Below are 18,717 nucleotides of genomic sequence, written 5' to 3'. Positions count from 1 at the left end.
TTCGGTCAGATCATTCAGGATTCATTAGAATGCAGTGCGGCAGACCGTCGGTTTAATCTATTTAAAGACAGACGGGGGGAGATGAGCACACAATCACAGCATTAACACAAACACACTTTATGATAATTAGCATTAAGTAGTTTAAAGTATAATATACGTTAGATATTAGTACGAATTTCACCAAATGTATTAATAAATACTACTTATTTAAGCACACCTTGTTAGTTTTTTTCGACGCCCCAACCTTTCAGAGTTTAAAAATGGTATCGCCCAACTGTTGTATACGCAACGGAGCGCTTTGAAAGACGCTGATTGGTCGATTCGCGCTTGTGTTATCCGTTGGGTCGTTGTGCGGAGAGGGGCTTGTCTTGAGGAAGAGGCCAGTATGGATCCACCGCGGGATATTCAACATTTTAAACGAAATATTGCCACTCGATCCACGGTATCATCGGGTTCCTCTCTCGCCATGGAGATCAAGAGAAAGAAAATAAGAGAAAGCATGTTTTTTCAAAATGAGGTGAGTTTGTTTTTGCTGAAATTCACGCTGTGGTTTCTCATGTCTGTTATTATTCAAGGCTAACCGGTAACTTGCATTCAATAATTTTCTCAGGCCAAAGCGAGACATATGAAGCGATGCACAAGTGTGCATGGCACGCAGCAGATAATAGAAGACATGAATTTGTTGTACATAAGACAGACGTCTAAGAAACTAAAGGTAGTTTGTGTGTAAGGAGAGTGTGATCATTTTTCATTCATATTCTTTCAACACACCATGTTATGTCAAGTCCTCCAATTAACCAAATGAGTGAAATGAATAATTTTGGCCGAATATATTCTGAAACCTCATCTCACACCTCTAAAATTAGTCAATGTTTAGATTGTTTTGCATCTTTTTGTCCCACTAGTCCTCACCACTCGCTTTTACAATATACGATTCGTGGGCGAATCGTTTCATTTGAGTCGGATCTTTTTATTGAATCTGTTAAACTGATTCTCAGAACCAATCAAACAGATTCATTTAAACGCAAGAACCAATAATTGAGCTGATTAGTAAAACCATGAGATGACTATATTAATAAACTAAAAGTAAATATAAAACTAAATATTAAATATAATTAAGGGATAGTTCACCCAAAAATAAAATTTCTGTCATCATTACCCTCAATTTGTTCCCAACCTATTTTGAATAATGTCGGTGACCGAACAGACTTCCATAGTATTTTTTCATATTTTTCCAAATTGTGGAAGTCAATGGGACCCACCAACTGTTTGGCTACTGACATTATTCAAAATATCTTCTTTTGTGTTCAGTAGAAGAGAGATTTTTGGTTGATCTATCTATCCCTTTAAAACCAGTCTCCAAATGCTTTATTGAAACGTTTTATAGCATGTAATTATGTAAAATAATTATTTAATCTAATTTGTAAAAGAACAGATTCACCAAAAATGACTCGGACTTCCATTACTTCCACTCACTTTCATCAATCCATGTACCATTGTTGGTTCTCCTCTTATGATAATGGACCCTTTTCACAGATTGTGATGACGTGTTTTAACGGTCATCCATATCGTAAATCCTGCAACGTTTTTTGTATTATAATTTTTTTTAAATGTGTGCATTTATAACACTAATGCTTTGTATTATATTACTTTTGCATCAAATTACAAAAAAAAAAAACAAGTTAGCGCTGCTGTGGTGTTTCTAATACCGCGTCGGAGTGATGGTAAAATGAACATCTTTCTCTCTTTTCACTTCCGTTATCAATCTCACTTTATTTTTCCCCTCTTTTTGAAAGTTGTGAAAACTGTGCCGTTTTTCGTTTGCTATTTGAGCAAATGGGGACACAAAAATATATTTAATGTAGTCTCTCATTCACCTCCTATAAAAGTTTATCCAACTATGACGACTTCCGCTTCTGAGAAACCCGGAAATGTGAAAAGGGTCTATAAGGACTTAAAGGGATGGTTTCCCAAGAATTTAATTTCCGTCATTAATTCCTCACACTCATGTTGTCAAACCTGTAAGACCTTCGTTCAATTTCGGAACACAAATGGTGATATTTTTGATGAAATCCGAGGTTTCTGAACCACACATAGGCAGCAATGTCATTGCAACTTTCAAGGCCCAGAAAGGTGGTAAACATCGTTAAAGGATTAGTTCACTTTTAAATAAACTTTAGCTGATAATTTACTCACCACCATGTCATCCAAGATGTCCATGTCTTTCTTTCTTCATTTGAAAAGAAATTAAGGTTTTTGATGAAAACATTCCAGGATTTTTCTTCATATAATGGACTTCAATGGGCCCCAAACGGTTCAAGGTCCAAATGACAGTTTCAGTGCAGCTTCAAAGGGCTTTAAACGATACCAGACGATGAATAAGGGTCTTATCTAGCAAAACAATCGGCCATTTAAAAAATAAATTAAAAAGTTTACCTTTTGTAAGCACAAATGCTCGCCTTGCTCTGTTCTGTGATGCACGTTCGTCTTTTCGACTGAAGAAAGAAAGACATGGACATCTTGAATGACATGGTGGTGAGTAAATTATCAGCAAAAGTTTATTTAAAAGTGAACTAATCCTTTAAAATGGTCCATGTGAGTCCAGTGGTTCAACCATAATGTTACGAAGCGACCAGAATAAATTTGTGCGCAAAACCTCCAACAAAATAACGACTTTATTCAACAATCTCTTCTCTTCAGCGTCCTATGCGGTTGATGTAGTAAAAACAGTACAGCGCTACCAGGTTAACGTCAGAACGGCGCCTCATTATTGACCAGCTCCTGCGTCAGCATCACACAGATGCGTCGAGGTGCTCACGTGAACAGCGTCAGCCAATGGGGAGTCGGCATTCTGCCGTAGAACTCGGAAGCGCTGTATTGTTTACTACGTCAACAGACGAGAAGAGTGTTATTTTGGGGGGTTTTTTGCACACACAGGTATTCTCGTTGCTTTATAACATTAAAGGACAACTCCGGTGAAAAATGAACCTAGGGGTAATTAACACATGGTTACCGAGTAGATCGTTCTCTGGGATGCGTTTTCATGACAATCGAATGTAAAGAGTTTTATCTCTAAAAACAGATGAGCTTATAACGCGAGTAAATGGGGCACAGAATAAGTAAAATGAAATTGCTAGTTAATACCACTAACAAGGCTCAAAATAGCCTCACACTAACACGGTAGCATAATGAGGGTCCTTACATGCAAACCGAAGCATTGAGAACTTTGTAAGTGTACAGTTTAATAAGAAGATACTTTATAAAGACAGTACATTACGCGTATACAGACAGGAGCCATCTTGGAGAACAGTCTCGGCAAGTCGAGCCACGAACGCTGTGCTAAGCTGCGATAATTCCTATCGACCAGCTCACTTAGCACAGCATTCGTGGCTCGACTCGACATCCCAGAGAACGATCTACCCGGTAACCATGTGTTAATTACCCCTAGGTTCATTTTTCACCGGAGTTGTCCTTTAAGGAAGTAGTAGTAGTAACCCCTGTAGTCACATGGACTATTTTAACCACGTTTTTACTACCTTTCTGGACCTTGAAAGTTGCAATGACGTGGCTGCCTATGGATGGTTCAGAAACCTCTTGAATTTCATCAAAAATATCTTCATTTGTGTTCCGAAGATGAACGAAGGTCTTACGGGAACGACATGAGGGTGAGTAAATAATGACAGATTTTTAATTTTTGGGTTAACTAACCCTTTAAAGTAGTGAGCTCCTCTTCTCTTCCAGCTATTTGTATATTTCTTCATTGCATCATTCCCATTCATTGATGAACAGACCATTGGTGCCCAATGCCCATACCTTGTCTCTCCATAAATCAGCATGCACCTGCATCAGGAATTATTGTAGAATAGAGTCATTCTCTTCCGCTTGTCTGAATTTGTTTCACCCAGAACTGTTTTGAGAGCACTTGCCCATAAAGCTACTTTATTTCTCCTGATGGATTTTACCTTTCCAATAGGACTGTGATATTCAGGAGAAGTTGGAGTTTGAGATGCGAATGAGAGCCGGGGCTTACAAGCTTCTGGTTGCCAGCACTAAAAAAGAGCAGGTGTTGGACGCTTCCAGGAGTCTGTTAACCTGCAATGCCAGAATTAAAGCCTACATGAGTGAAGCCCAGAGGAGGAAAGAGCACCAGGACACCAGAAGGTCAGAGCAGCAGGTGTATTGCTGGGAGTATTTGTTTTATTTTTAATGTAAATGATCAAACATGCATACCGGTATACGTAAATAATATATGGTCATTCAAATATTTTTTTTATTTTAGATCCTCTCAGGATCAAATCCCTTGTAAGGGGAAGGTAGCCATATCTGGTAAGGAATCAACTTTTCTTTTTGTCATATAGCCCTGTTTGTTATTAAAATCTCAGTGTTTCTTTGATTTATGCTTTTTTTTTTTTACCTTTTACTTTTCCAGACCTGCGAATTCCATTGTTTTGGAAAGATTCGGAACACTTTAACAGCAAAGGGAGTGAGTGACAATATAAAAAAACTATGATATTGTAACTATTATAATTATTTATTATTAAAAAAAATCCATGTCTTTGCTCATTTTAAAAATGTAATGCAAAAATATGCTATCTATTTAGATTTTTTAATTAATTTAATGGTTTTGCTTGCACACACACACTACAGTTCAAAAGTTCAGTTTGGGGTTGTTGTTTTTTTTAAATAAATTAATAATTTTATTCAGCAGCAACATAGTAAATTGATCAAATGACAGCAATATTACAGACGATTTCTACTTCAAATAAAGACATTTTAAACTTTATATTCATTAAAAAAGTTTCCACAAAATTATTAAGCTATAAATTAATAAGAAATGTTTCTTGAGCAGCAAATCAGCATGTTAGAATTATTTCTGAAGGATCATGTGACACTGAAGACTGGAGTAATGATGTACATGCAGCTTTTATATTTTTAATATAATAAAATGGAATTTGTATAATTTCACAATATTACTATAATGTAAATGCCTTTTTGGTGAGCATAAAACAATTATTTCAAAAACATATAACAAAACAACCCCAAACTTTGAACAGTAGTGTATATTTGAATAAATATCTTCATATAGTCATTTGTCATGCGCATCTGATTCTGAACCCAACAGATGCACAGCGGGTGGCAGTCTTTTGTTTGATAAAGATTGGCTCAGAGATTTTTGACTCTGAAATGGTGATTGCAGACCCCTCAATGACCGATATTTGCTTTGAAGGTGTCAAAATGTTGTAAGTTCTCAGCTCTCCCTATTTCACTCTGCAAATCTAGTAATTTGAGAACTGTGTGAAAGTTATGTTATTGTTTAAAAGAAAGGGAAGTGCCTGGCTGCAGTCTGTTCTGAGCTCCATTTCAATCATTTGAACAGCTCTGCGGCGAAGCCGGCCTTTGAACTGACATTTGAGCTGTATAGCTGTGGACTGGAGGAAGAAGCAACCTTTGTCAACACGCCGAAAAAACTGGCCAGGAAGCTGCGCTCCTCTTTTGGCAGATCTTCAGGCAGGAAACTCTGCCCTCTTCTGGATGGAGGAGACCCAGACACTTTCCTCCAATCCAACCCAATACCATTGTATGCAAGAATGGATATAATGTCCATTACCTTAACAATTAAATTAATTTATGTCATAGTACTAGAGAAATGCATGCAACAATTTATTTAATTTTTTGTGTGTCAAGAGGTGCACGGTACTCATTGTTGGCGTACACCACACTGGGTTTGGAGCAGGCAGAGGGATCTTTCCAGTCTCATTCTCTTATAATCATGCAAAATGGTAAGAGCAAACAAGTCGCATTTTAATAATTGACTAGCAAAGTGGTTCTGATTGACCTTCTGCCATTGCTCTGTCAGTGGAGGCTTCGTCATGGCTGCCGCTGTATGGAAACCTGTGCTGTCAGCTGGTGGCACAACCTGACTGCATGACACAAGACATGATGAGCAGTTACCTGAGCCAACAGGTAAGACATCAACTGGTCTTTTTCTAGGAAAAATACATGCCATAATGACTCAAATCAGCATTTATAAATGAAATGACATTTGTTAAATCAGCATTTTGTTTATCCATTTAGCTAAGCATTGAGGGTTTGCAACGCCGCTGCAAGTTATATTGTGTGCTGAAGGCTGGACAGATTTCATGCTATTACTCTCCTGAAGAGATTCAAGCAAAAGTGGAGCCCAGCCTCATTATTCCCATAAACCAGGTAAGAATCATTTTTAAAATGGCTTTTTTTTTCCCCCTTCTCATAACCTCAGTGCAAAACTTAGTTTTTAGGAAGGAATGTATAAGATCAAGTGTGCTACTGTGTTTGAGGTCACCACAAAATACAAATTCCAGGGGGGTAACTTATTCCAGAAATTCCAGAAAGCAGGTTGTGTGACATACCCAGGTATGTTTAAGAGTAAATAAGCGGATAACCTCAACTTTCGGTTCCAAAAACAGAGGTAACTTTCAGGGTATGTAAGTAGCCGTAGCAACTCACTCTGAACATAACCTGTCTGGAGCAGCTCATGATCCAAATTTATTTATATAGTTAGTTATATAAAATACAGTATTATATATTCATTCTAAAGCACTATTATAACAAGGTAATGTTTAAATGTCAGTTAAATTCAAATATATTTATTTTCTTGTCATCGCACACATGGATCTGCATTCAATTAATTAGCATCAAACAAACAATATAATCCTTATTCTCAGTGAATAAAGATTACTTATTAAACAAAAAGGTTGAAAAAATGATTTCACAACCACCAAATAGGTGCCGAAGTGCTCTAAGTAGGTTTTGTAAATCACCATTAAATAAAAGAAGGAAGTAGAGTGGCGCGCTTTTTCTTAGCGTCTGTTTCCATGGTGGTCTTCTGTGTTAACCGGTGGGAACACACTCTGGGTTGGCTAAACTTACACCCGGACTTTGGAACCAGCAAACCTTGAGTAAGCTTGGGTTAATCAACCGACAGTTCAGAGTATATGTGACAGTAAGTTATCTTGTTAGTTGCTTTCTGGAATACCCTCCTGGTCTTGTGCATGATTGTATATTTTTCCAAAGGAAAAAAATATGTTTGTGTTCGGAAAAGACAAAACAATTTTTAATGTATGTAAAAATCCTAAAGGATTAGTTCACACAAATTTAAAACTTCATAATAATAAATTACTCACCCTCATGTCGTTACAAACCTGTAAGCCTTTCGTTCATCTTTGAAACCCAAATGAAGATCTTTTTAATAAAATATGAGCCAGTTCTGTACTATCCGTTGACAGCTACGCAACTACCACTTTGACGCTTCAAAAATCTCATAAATAGAACGTAAAGTAAATCCATATGAATTGAGAGGTTTAGTCCACATTTTCTGAAGACTCAATCGCTTTATATGATGAACAGATTTAATTTAGGCTTTTGTTCACAAATAAATATTGATCAGCGAACATAAGCTCATTCATACTTGTTTGACGCATGAGAACAAACCTAATTGGTTCTTGCTGAAGCTCAAACGTTCTGCGTAACACGAGAATGAACCTCATTGGTTCTTGCAAGTCAAGCGAACATGCTTAGGCTTTCGTTTATCACAACTAATCGAGTTGATGAATGCTTTTCACATACAAACTCAAAATTCAATCTGTTCATCATATAAAGCAATCGAGATCTTCAGATAATTAGTAGTAAACCGCTCAATTCATATGGATTCGTTTTATGATCTCTTTATGAACTTTTTACAGCGTCAATGTGGTAGTTGTGTAGCTGTCAGTGGAGGGACAGAAGACTCTCAGATTTCATTAAAGAAAAGATCTTGATTTGTGTTCTAAAGATGAACGAAAGTCTTACGGGTTTTGAAACGATTTGAGGGTGAGTAAATGACAGAATTTTCCTTTTTGGGTGAACTATCTCTTTAAACTTAGAAATGTTGCCTTGACAATTAACTGAAATAAAATAAGTTAGAATTAATATACTGACATAAATGAAAGGTGAGTGTGTGTGTGAGTGAGTGTGAGTGTGAGTGTGTGTGTGTGAGTGTGTGTGAGTGGGTGTGAGTGTGTGTGAGTGTGTGTGAGTGTGTGTGAGTGTGTGTGAGTGTGTGAGTGTAATGACAAGCACATAACAACTAAAATGAAAACAAAACTATAATACTATAATGGCACTGCTTCGGAATGCACCAATATAAAATATTCTGGCCGAAACCAATAAGTGGATAATTAATTGAATGTGCTATTTTGGCCATGTAAACTAAAAATAAGTCAAATCAATTGTTTTAAATACTACAAGTTAATTCTAATACCACAAATAAAAATGTAAAAATGGCAAATGCAATTAAAAATCCAATATGGAATATTATAAAATCTAATATCAGCCGATAGTGGTTCTATAATAATCGACTATATGGCCACACTGCTATATGCAGCCTTTCTAATCTAATAAACTTATAGTAATTGAATTGCGGTCAGTGTTATAGGTTACAGCAATAATGGCAAACAACTGACAAAGCTTTACCATTTGGGATACATTGAAGAACCATATATGTAGTACATACAGAGTTTGTGTGTGTGTGTCCATGCAGGAGACCCGTATTCGTGTGATAGAAAAGGACCACCAGAGGACTGGCTGTAAACTCAACCTGATAAACCCGGGAAATGGAGAATTCGTCAGTCATGTGTTCATTGCTGAAAATCCTGACATCTTGCAGGAGTGGCTGGACGCCCTCTGGCAGCACATTTATGACCAGAGTGAGTTCAACTAACTTCTGTCACAAATCAAAGCCAAGTTATTTTACCACAGTTTGTTTGTGTGATAATTATTATGAACTTTATTCTGTAGGTCAGTGGCAACATTCATGTGACAAGCTCATGGAAATTAAGGTTTTGTCACCACGAAAACCCCCGCTCTTTCTTACGAAGCAAGCTGACTCTGTTTATAACGATCTGAGTGAGTAATCAAGGACATTTATATGTGTCATTTATAATATAGAGTGACTTGTACTGCTTTTGTTAGACTGAATTATGAGGAACGAGTTTAGGCCAACTTATTGTTATTTCTGTGTTCATTGTTTGTTTAATAATGTATTCTTTTCAGGCATCGGGTCCCCTGGGAAATTTGAGAGCTTGACTGACATAATTCACAATAAGATTGAGGAAACTGATGGACGCTTTCTCATTGGTCAGGAGGAGGACACAGAGCCGCCTCATTGGGCAGCACTGTTTGAAGGATCCCAGCCAATGGTAGTACAAAAAACGGTTCTGTCACCAGGTAAAGAAAGCAATCTGTCTATTACGAGTCCTGTCACGGGCAGCAAAAAGAAGAGGAGAGCTCCTCCGCCCCCTCCTGATAAATTACCATTTCCCAGCGTCTTACCCAATCAGGAGAAAGAGAACTGTAAGGGGACGAGGCCTCGGACAGGGCGACCCTCGCTGGATGCTAAATTCTCTGCCATCATTCAGCAGTTGCAGAAGAGCCACGCATCCACGCGCAAAAACGCACCTCTTGGACAGATCGAGCCCTGTCAGCACACCTCTGTCCCGCAGAAAAGAGATGATGAATCAGATATACCAGAAAATCCAGAGAAAGAATACAGTCAGCTCCCTCAGCCACCTGTGCCGGCCCCCAGGAACAAACTAAGGATGTCATTCAGGGAAAAGATGAACCCAAAAGCCTGGTGAATTAATGAGGCATGAGGCATCTCTTTGATTAATGATCTGTTATGAAAGGATGAAATGTCCTTGGACTCATAAAGAGATAAACTCTCTCTCCCCCGTTTATTGATCCATATCGAGGGTCAGGAGAATGTGGATGAGAATGCTGGGAGGGAATGGGAATGTATACATTGCCTCTCTTGTTTGTTCTAGCTTGAACAAATGACTATAATCGGACAAAAGTTGTAACTTTTCGTAAACCATTTTAATAGCATTTTAAATACCAGTCCTGTAGTTGATTGGCTGAATGACGGCCCAATTCATTTCGAATCTTGATTTACTGATAAATTAGGTTGTGTATCATGTTTTATACTTATACTTGTCTGTAATAAGCACTCATGATGTAACCACTACAACTAAGCACTTTAATATTTTGGCCCACTGCAGCTGCATCATTTCAGTTTAACAGTTTTCTTCTATCATATCACAGAATAATGTCATAATATGATAGGAAATTTTGTCTGTGGTATGAAAACGGTTTTCTGCTCCTTTTTTTTAAGTATCAGTAGGAGAAGATGCTGAACGATATTTTTTTGTATTTTTGGACTGAACGATTTTATACAGTTAAACGTTAGTACTTTTAAATAACTAACATTTAAAAATGTTTATATTAGACACTAAGGGTTTAATCTTTATACTGTTGTATTGAATCAATTAGTTTAAAATGTGTTTATAAGGTCCAAGCACTTTGAAACACTGTAGGGTATGGGGTGTATGAAAATGTCTTGTTAGGGTGAATTTGTTTCCTTCGTACACATCTTAATGTTTAAGCTCACAATACATTCCACTAAATAATGTTGTAGATTATTATTTACACAATGATTTATGTTGTTCTAGTACTTTTTGTGCAATACATTGTTTCTTTTGGATGAAACGGTTCTTTTTTCAGTTGTTTTAGAGTAAATCACTCTTCATCAACCATTACTTTTTTTTTCTCTCTGGGCATTAATGTAATGGGAAAATATATTTGCGGTAATTCTGTTAAAATGAAATGGAACAACATTAAAAAGTTGTACTAAAATGATTTATTCTGATGTCCTTATTTAGTATGTGTGCCTTTGCAATACAGAGAAGGCTCTTTGTTAGTGTAGTATTTTGAGTAGAAATCTCTCAGTATGGAAAAATATCATGCAATAATTCTGTTGACTTTCCACGCCCAAAACACTGTAATAGTGTTTTTCATAACATCATCCCAAATTCTTTAGTAACACCAGCCAAACCTGTTAGATGATCTAAAACAACTTAAAATATAGATGGCATCCTATATACCAAGTATCATTTACTATTTATTTTTGCCTATGTGTTGTTACAATATAAATAGCTTTTTTTTTTTTTTTTACGTTGTAACAGTCATGAGGCATCAGAAAACTCGCCTGTGGTTCTGACCAACACCATTGTTTTTAGATGATTGCTCCAAGGCTCCATTAATTTGTTGTTCCAAATTGCGCTCCAACTCCTGCCAGTGCTGTTCCTCAAGAACCTGCTGCTTGTATCATTTAATGGAGAAAAACAACACAATAAGTGTCTGTTCTGTTATTGTGGGAAAATGTGTGACATCTGGATTGTTTTCAAGTCTCTTTCTCACCTTTTTGAGGGAGGTCTTTACTGTGGGTGGAAGCACCTGTTCATTTTTCTTCAAACTGTTTTTTTCAGTCTTTCTCTTCTGTCTTTCCTGTTGCTTTTGCTCCAGGGTCTTCTGTAGGGCCAGCACTCTCTCATCTCTTCTGACAGCCTCCCGCAGTTCACTTCTCCTCCTTTTGTCCTCTTGACTGAAAACAGAAATCATTCAGCCCTTCTTTTCCACATATTTAACTCAACATAATATACACCAATCAGCCATAACATTATGAACTAATATTGTGTTGGTTCCCCTTTTGCTGCCAAAACAGCCCTGACCCGTCGAGGTTATGGACTCCACTAGACCACTGAAGGTGTGCTGTGGTATCTGGCACCAAGATGTTAACAGCAGATCCTTTAGGTCCTATAATTTGTGAGGTGGGGCCTCCATGGATCCCACAGATGCTCGATTGGATTGAGATCTGGGGAATTTGAAGGCCAAGTCAACATCTCACTCATTGTTGTGCTCCTCAAACCATTCCTGAACCATTTTAGCTTTGTGGCAGGGCACATTATCTGCTGAAAGAGCCACAGCCACCAGGGAATACCGTTCCCATGAAAGGGTGTAGATGGTCTGCAACAATGCTAAGGTAGGTGATGCGTGTCAAAGTAACATCCACATGGATGGCAGGACCCAAGGTTTCCCAGCAGAACATTGCCCAAAGCATCACACTGCCTCCGCCGGCTTGCCTTCTTCTTTTGATAGATACTGACCACTGCAGACCGGGAACACCCCACAAGAGCTGCAGTTTTGGAGATGCTCTGACCCAGTCGTCTAGCCATCACAATTTGGCCCTTATCAAACTCACTCTAATCCTTACGCTTGCTAATTTTTCCTGCTTCTAACACATCAATTTTGAGGACAAAATATTCACTTGCTGCCTAATATATCCCACCCACTAACAGGTGCCGTAATGAAGAGATATTCAGTGTTATTCACTTCACCTATTGGTGTATAATCATTCATATGTATATTTACTGTGGGGTCCAAATGTCTGAGACCACTACGGAAAATACTTTAGCATATTTCTAATTTAATTCAAATGTTTTCATTATGAGTTATATTAGCAGAATAACCGGTGAAAATGTAGATTGAAAAATTAATATGAATTTGTATTTGGTTTGTCTCCTTTTTTGCTTTAATGACAGCAACACTCAAGCCGGCATGAACTCTGTATGCTTGAGCAAAACGTGAAAGGGCAAAGGACCTAATACAGAGCCTTGTGGCACACCATAGTTTACCGTTGTAAGATCAGGGGCATGTTGCATAAACTGCTTAAACTAGTCTTACAAGTTAGTCATCACACTTTTTTCTTCAAGTCAGTTACTGTACATTAAAAAAGTAGATGTCTAGCCATTCTGTTCCACCACCCAAACAAAGTCATAGTGATCTAAGAGGGAGTATTTGAACCAGGCTAGTGCCTGTGCGAACCCAATTTTTAAGCCTGTCAGGAAGAATATGCTGAGTGTTAAAGGCAGCACTTCTAGTCAAGCAGTTTTAGTGAAGAAATACAACCACAGTCAGATAACATAAGTAGGTCATTTGTAAGTCTTCATGAATTTCAAAGAAAGCAGTCTGACCTTTTGTACAAAGGAGTTTACTGATATAATTAGTGACCTAGAAATAGGGACAGGTGTGATCGGACCGGTATGTTACCTGCGCAAAGCAGCCTGTTGTGCCAGACTTCTGCGTAGAGCGATATTGTCCAGCTGTTCTAGCAGTAGCTGCTCTTTGAGCTGTTTCTCCTGAAAGATGCGCTGTCTTCTGTCCTCAAGCTCACACTGTTCTGACTCTCTCAGGAGTGCCAAACGCTCCCGCAGCTCCGCCAGAGACATCTCACACAGCAAATCATGACCTCCAGTCTGAGTAACACAACAAAACAATGGATAGATCATAATGATGCATACATTCTTTTTCATCCCCATAGGCAGCGATACAAAACTTCTGACTAGTAGTGCATGTCATTTTATTCTATTTAAATAAGATGATACACTAACCTCAGTGTCATCCACAAAGTTTTGTCTGAACAGAGAGACTGACTCAAAAGCACGAATCTGACGGATGAGCTCCATCTTCCTGCTTAGCTCGGCCTGAGCTTCCTCCAGAGCCTGGCAGAGGAGTTCCCTGCTCTGCTCCGAGACTTCCTTAACTGCTCCGGAGAAAAACAGTGTTTTATTGTCATGCTTTGTGAAAATATTATGCCATACGTATCATCCACAATCTTTGCACCTATCCGTTGTTTGATTTCTTGTAGCTTAGCTTTGGCGGCTTTGGAGTTCTTGTGACCATCTGCCACTTGTTGCACGAGCTCTCTCATTTCCTTCTCCTCCTTCAGACGTTTCTCTGCATACTTGCGCATGAGCTGTGCAGTCTGAACCAATCACACATTACATCAGCATACACATAATACAGACTGAGTCATGTATTGCTGCAAACACTGATGTTTGTTATGAGATCACCTCCTCTTTAGTCTGCTGAGCTTTATGGTGGTTACGCTCCAAGACGCGCTCTCGTGCAAGAACCGCCTCTTCGTGGCTGATCCTTCCCTCCAGTCTTCGGCGCTCCAGTTCAGCTAGTTCCTCCTGTAGATCCTTCTCCTTCATCTCCTTCTGCCACTGCATGAACGCAGACGGCTCGCTTGCACCCTGTGACAATTGCTCCAATCTGAACAACAAATACATATACATCAGAACACAAGGATCTTTCTTATACCACAGTGGAAAACTTGAAGTATTAGTTTACCCAAAAATCTCACATCTATCTCATGATTTTCTAAGTCACCCTAAAATAACCACAAATGTAGTCCACGTGATGTGTTTTCATGCACTATATTTAAATATATGTAAATGAGTTTTGAGATTTTCTCATTTCAATTTGTTCCTTGCTCAGAACTGTTGATAGTTTTAGAAGACTTGGCAAGGGTCAAACTATATTTATATATATTATCCCATCAACCAGAACTTTTATCTTCCATTCATACATATACATACAATTTCGTCCAAATATTTGATATCAGACATTACAAATATTTTCATTAAAAGTTATATGAGCAGCATAACAATAGGTGAAAATGTAGATTGAAAAAAAGAACAGTTCTTCCCCTCTTTGTTTTAGTGACAGCAGCACTCAAGCTGGCACAAACTCTATAAGTTTGTGCAAAATCATTTTAAAAGGTCAAAGGACCTAATACAGAGCCTTGGGGCACACCATAGTTCTCTTAACCAAAAAAAGTGCTAGTGATTTGAACCAGCAAAGAAGCTGTTTCGTACAAATGAGTCAATGCCACAACATTTGATTAGTGACAGAAATAGTGCAACATTTTTTATAAATGTTATGTTATATAGACCATTTATGGTGCTTTTTGTTCTTTTTTAAATTAAACAACATCCATTGACATTCACTGTCTTTATATGGAAAGGAAAAGAGCAGCTCTTGAGTTGAAGCTCTTGAGTTTCATGGACAAAAACATGTTTTGGAAATATGAGAGTAAATGATGACAGAATTGTTGTTTCTGTCAGAACCACTACCGTCAAAGATGATAGAAAATTAGCTTATAGTTTAGATTTTGGCAGTTCTGTTTCTGGTTCTGTTCTGGGCAAGAACTCCCTGTGCATCCATGCAGCCTAGCATGGATAAGAGCAGGGAGAGCAGTGATAAACCGCCCTAGGGTAAACAGAACAGAACCAATGTACAGCAGATAGCATTGATGTCAATATTAAAATGTACAACCTAATTCGGGAATTTAGTCTGATTCAGGAGGAATCAGAACGCCAAATCCAGACTGACGAAAGGAGGAGCTGGGGATGGAGGAGGGTAACAAGCTCCGGAGAACGCGATAGCAGCTGATAATACTGAAGGAGCTTATATGCATGCTGTGATAGGCATCGTATACCTATAGGTAGACGTGATCAGCTGACAGTCAGCTGCTGCGAGCTTGACTAACGTGACCTGCCAGAACTACTATACTTTATTTTTTGTAGAATTATTCCTTTAATATGCTATTAGTTGCTTTTCAATGCTTTGGAATAATGGTTAATAATTAGTCCAACATTTATTTGTTTATTTGCACAGAGAAAAATAACAAAATCTGATTATCATTGAGGAATTCTGTGACTTTACCTTTGTAACGCTTCTTCCATTTGACGATTATATAAAGCTCCTTCTCGCAGTAAGGCTGTTGTGTTCAGTCTGACAGGTACGCTGTTTGTCTGTGCCATTGTAAAAAAAATATACGTTCAATATTTAACTGCACAAAGATACTCAGAAATAGTTCAAAAGCACATGGTGCATGTGTCAAGAAACATTTTAGTTCTAGTCAGAATTACCTTTTGGGTGGCGGGGCTGCCAGAAGTATAAAGCTGGTCAAATTTGAGTTCTGCATCATGGCTTTGAAGAATCTGGGATATTACGTTCTATTCATCAGAAAATATAAAAAATGAATAGCTTTCGAATTCTGTGAAGATGTGGCGTTAAAGAAAAAACATAGCTGATGTATTCAATAGTGCTGTAAGACACTAACTTGAGTTTTCTCAGACTTCTGTGGGTTTGCACATCTGAATTGCTGAGAGTTCGCTTCATTCAGGACTTTCTAATGGAGTAAATGAGGTACACCATGAGGTCAGATCTGAACACAAAGTAAATAACGATAATCAAAATTAAAAGCCGTTGCCCAGTATGTCTCTGTGTGGGCTTACTAAAGCTTTTTGTCGGTTCCTCTGCCTCATCTCATCCAGAATCTCTGGTTCTTTTGGAGATCTATGAGTTGTGACTGGTACCTGAGGGAGTACACAATCATTATAATTTTACAATCTGAAGTGAACAATGTCTGTATGTCATAACGCAGTAGTTCTCAGCCTTTTTGACTCAAAGGCCACCCCCCCCCCATAAAGCCTCAAATATTTTGGGTTTTTTGTTTTTAGCTATTGATTTAATGGTTACTGATAGCTTTTTTTCTAGCATTTTAATTTAGATTAGAGTTAGATTATTCAAAGGTTATTTTAATATATTAATAATAATCTTTTTCATTTAAAAAGTCATCCTGCGACCCCCTTGGAAATTTTCTGAGGCCCCCTATTTGGCCAAGGCCTCCTGGTTGAGAACCACTGTCATAATGCATTGGTCTGAAATCTGTGTCATTGCCGAAAATAAAAAGACACAGTGTGTTTCTAAAGGTTTGTAACATTAAAAAGTATTCAAAATTTGTTTACAAAATTAAAAAAAATGAATTGCCTTTTACCAAACAACCAATCATGCAATAATAAAATGATGATTGAATGAAAAGAGTTGATGTGTTTTATAATAGATTTGAAAAATTACTCATAAACATAACTCATGACTCATAAAACACATACTCCATTGTTTCAAGTGTTTATTTTGATACTTGCCGGCTTGGGCTTGTCCTGCTGTGGAATGACTTCAGGAGCAGGGAGTGGTCGAGCTTTGGGCTGGGTCAGATCAAATTCCCTGGGTTCTGTGTTTTTCCTGGGAGATTTTTTGGGCAGATCTCCTCGGCCCATTTTTTTGGCAAGCTGATCCAGCAGCGTCTCAATCTCATTGCACCATCTAAAAAGAGGAATAAGGATTTCTGCACAATGCCTGCTAACAACCATCAATAAACAACAGATCTAAACGTGCAAACGTCTTGTTTAGAGCAGGATAGATTAGTTACGTGTTCTAGCATCAGGCAAAGCTGTGCCACACCTCTTCAAGCCTCCAGCGGTGGTGGATTAAATTCATACTCTCATTAATAATTTAATGCTTCCTAACAACATCCACCTAATTAATATACCTAATTCAGTTAATTACTTACTTTATAATAATAACAACACTTTTTACAATCTTAAAAGCATTTAAATACATCCTTTGGTCTCATCAGCATCATAATGTAAAATAATGTGATTTACACCACCAATAATTCTCCTTTTTTATTATTATTATCATTTTACCTCAGCAGTGGCGTGATCCAGTTATTTTCTACGACGGCAGCATCATAAATGTGAATCCATTCCCTCTGGATATGTGTTGTGAGGTTGCTGACGTTAAAGAAAAAACTCAGGAACTGAGGTACCGGACAGGAAATTTGCCACAGAGACGGAAAGCAAAGGATGAGGAAATATACAATACAATGTTGAAATACTTTAGTTCATGATTCAATTTCACTGTACTGTAAATGTTTAACAGGCCAAAATCTACATTGTAAATCTCATTATGTATGTGCTTTGCTTACTTTGTGCATTTTTGAGGTGTCTAGAGACTTGATAATTCTACCGAAATGCTCCAGGCCAAGATCATCAAGATGGAACATGGCAAGATAACAGACAACTGATAAAACCAAACAAGACCAAAGAAGATCTGTTACATTTTTGAATGTCTGGCATCGAGTAAAGGGATAGTTCACAAAGTTGTTCCAAACCTTTATGAGTTTCTTTCTTCTGTTGAACACCAAAGATATTTGAAAGAATGTTGGTAACCAGACCATTGACGGCACCCATTGACTTCCATAGTATTTAATTCGGTTACACTTTATTTTTTTAAGGTGTCTTTGTTACACTCTAAGTACTGAGTAATATTAAGTCACTACATGTACTTACTATAGGGTTTGGATTAGGGTTTAGGGTTGGTTGCATGTAATTATGCATCATTTACTGTTATTACTATGGTAAGTACATGTAACAAGGACACAATATAAAGTGTTACCTTGTTTCCCTACTATGGAAGTCAATGATAGCCGTCAAATGTTTGATTACCAACATTCTTCAAAATATCTTCTTTTTTGTTCAACAGAGGAAACCATACAGGTTTGGAATTGGAACAACATGAGGGTGAGTAAATTATGACAAAATTGTCTTTTTTGGGTGAACTATCCCTTAATATAGCAAAAAGAAACAGCAGTTGGCCCATAGTAATATTACAGGGTGTCCGCGGGGTTGTAAAAGGTAGTAAAAAGTAGTAAACGTCATCTGACGAGATATTAAATTTGAGCCCAATTTTTTTTTTGATAAATTTTCAATTTGTGTTAAGTACAGGCCTTTTTTTTCTAAAATTCGCGTGGATTTATTTATATGTTTAGAGTAGGACCTGCGCGATATCGTGTGAGGTGGTGTTCGTTCGTGCGCGCTGAAACAAACTGGGTTCCCGGCTGGCTTGCTGACAAACATGTACGCGAGCTCGCTTCCATTCAGTAATTAAAGCATGGGGAAATGCAAGTTTTCGGACCTCTGGCTGGAGGACTCACGATTTAAAGACTGGCTTAGGCCAGTAGTTTGCAATAGCCGCGAGGCTTATTGCCACGTCTGCAAGAAGACAATTAATATAACTTGGGTGGGGGTGAATGGCGTCAAATCGCATATGTAATCAAATAGCCACCAAGCTAGGATGTGCGGACGTAGCGAGCAGCTTCCCATATCAATGTTC

At 37.9% G+C, this 18,717-nt stretch overlaps 2 protein-coding genes across 3 annotated transcripts; one reads left to right on the top strand and one right to left on the bottom strand.

Moving 5' to 3' along the window:
• Positions 1-313: 313 nt before the first annotated feature.
• rtkn2 (rhotekin 2) lies at positions 314-10,703 on the top strand (the record flags this gene model as incomplete). 2 transcript variants are annotated; one of them, XM_079833423.1, is made up of 13 exons in its annotated part: positions 386-517; positions 611-715; positions 3,974-4,161; positions 4,280-4,326; positions 4,430-4,483; positions 5,123-5,240; positions 5,378-5,578; positions 5,686-5,780; positions 5,858-5,964; positions 6,076-6,207; positions 8,558-8,723; positions 8,815-8,922; positions 9,070-10,703. In XM_079833423.1, 13 exons carry the CDS (start codon positions 386-388, stop codon positions 9,651-9,653), a joined length of 2,037 nt encoding a protein of 678 aa, XP_079689549.1. In that variant the 3' UTR covers positions 9,654-10,703. The 2 variants fall into 2 exon arrangements, with proteins under 2 accessions (XP_079689548.1, XP_079689549.1); XM_079833422.1 differs by lacking the exon at positions 611-715 and having other exon boundaries at positions 314-517.
• Positions 9,874-16,958, bottom strand: cfap99 (cilia and flagella associated protein 99). The gene is made up of 11 exons (XM_079833424.1): positions 16,689-16,958; positions 15,999-16,079; positions 15,824-15,892; positions 15,630-15,716; positions 15,424-15,512; positions 13,764-13,968; positions 13,534-13,675; positions 13,302-13,453; positions 12,961-13,166; positions 11,272-11,455; positions 9,874-11,169 (listed from the first exon to the last, which is right to left on the bottom strand). Exons 1-11 carry the CDS (start codon positions 16,911-16,913, stop codon positions 11,047-11,049), a joined length of 1,563 nt encoding a protein of 520 aa, XP_079689550.1. The 5' UTR covers positions 16,914-16,958; the 3' UTR covers positions 9,874-11,046.
• Between the last annotated feature and the right edge of the window lie 1,759 nt (positions 16,959-18,717).

Source organism: Gobio gobio, assembly GCF_949357685.1.
Source record: "Gobio gobio genome assembly, chromosome: 13".
Classification (NCBI taxonomy): domain Eukaryota; kingdom Metazoa; phylum Chordata; class Actinopteri; order Cypriniformes; family Gobionidae; genus Gobio; species Gobio gobio.
The sequence above is the reverse complement of the archived record's forward strand: the minus strand, read 5'-3'. Positions and strand labels throughout refer to the sequence as shown.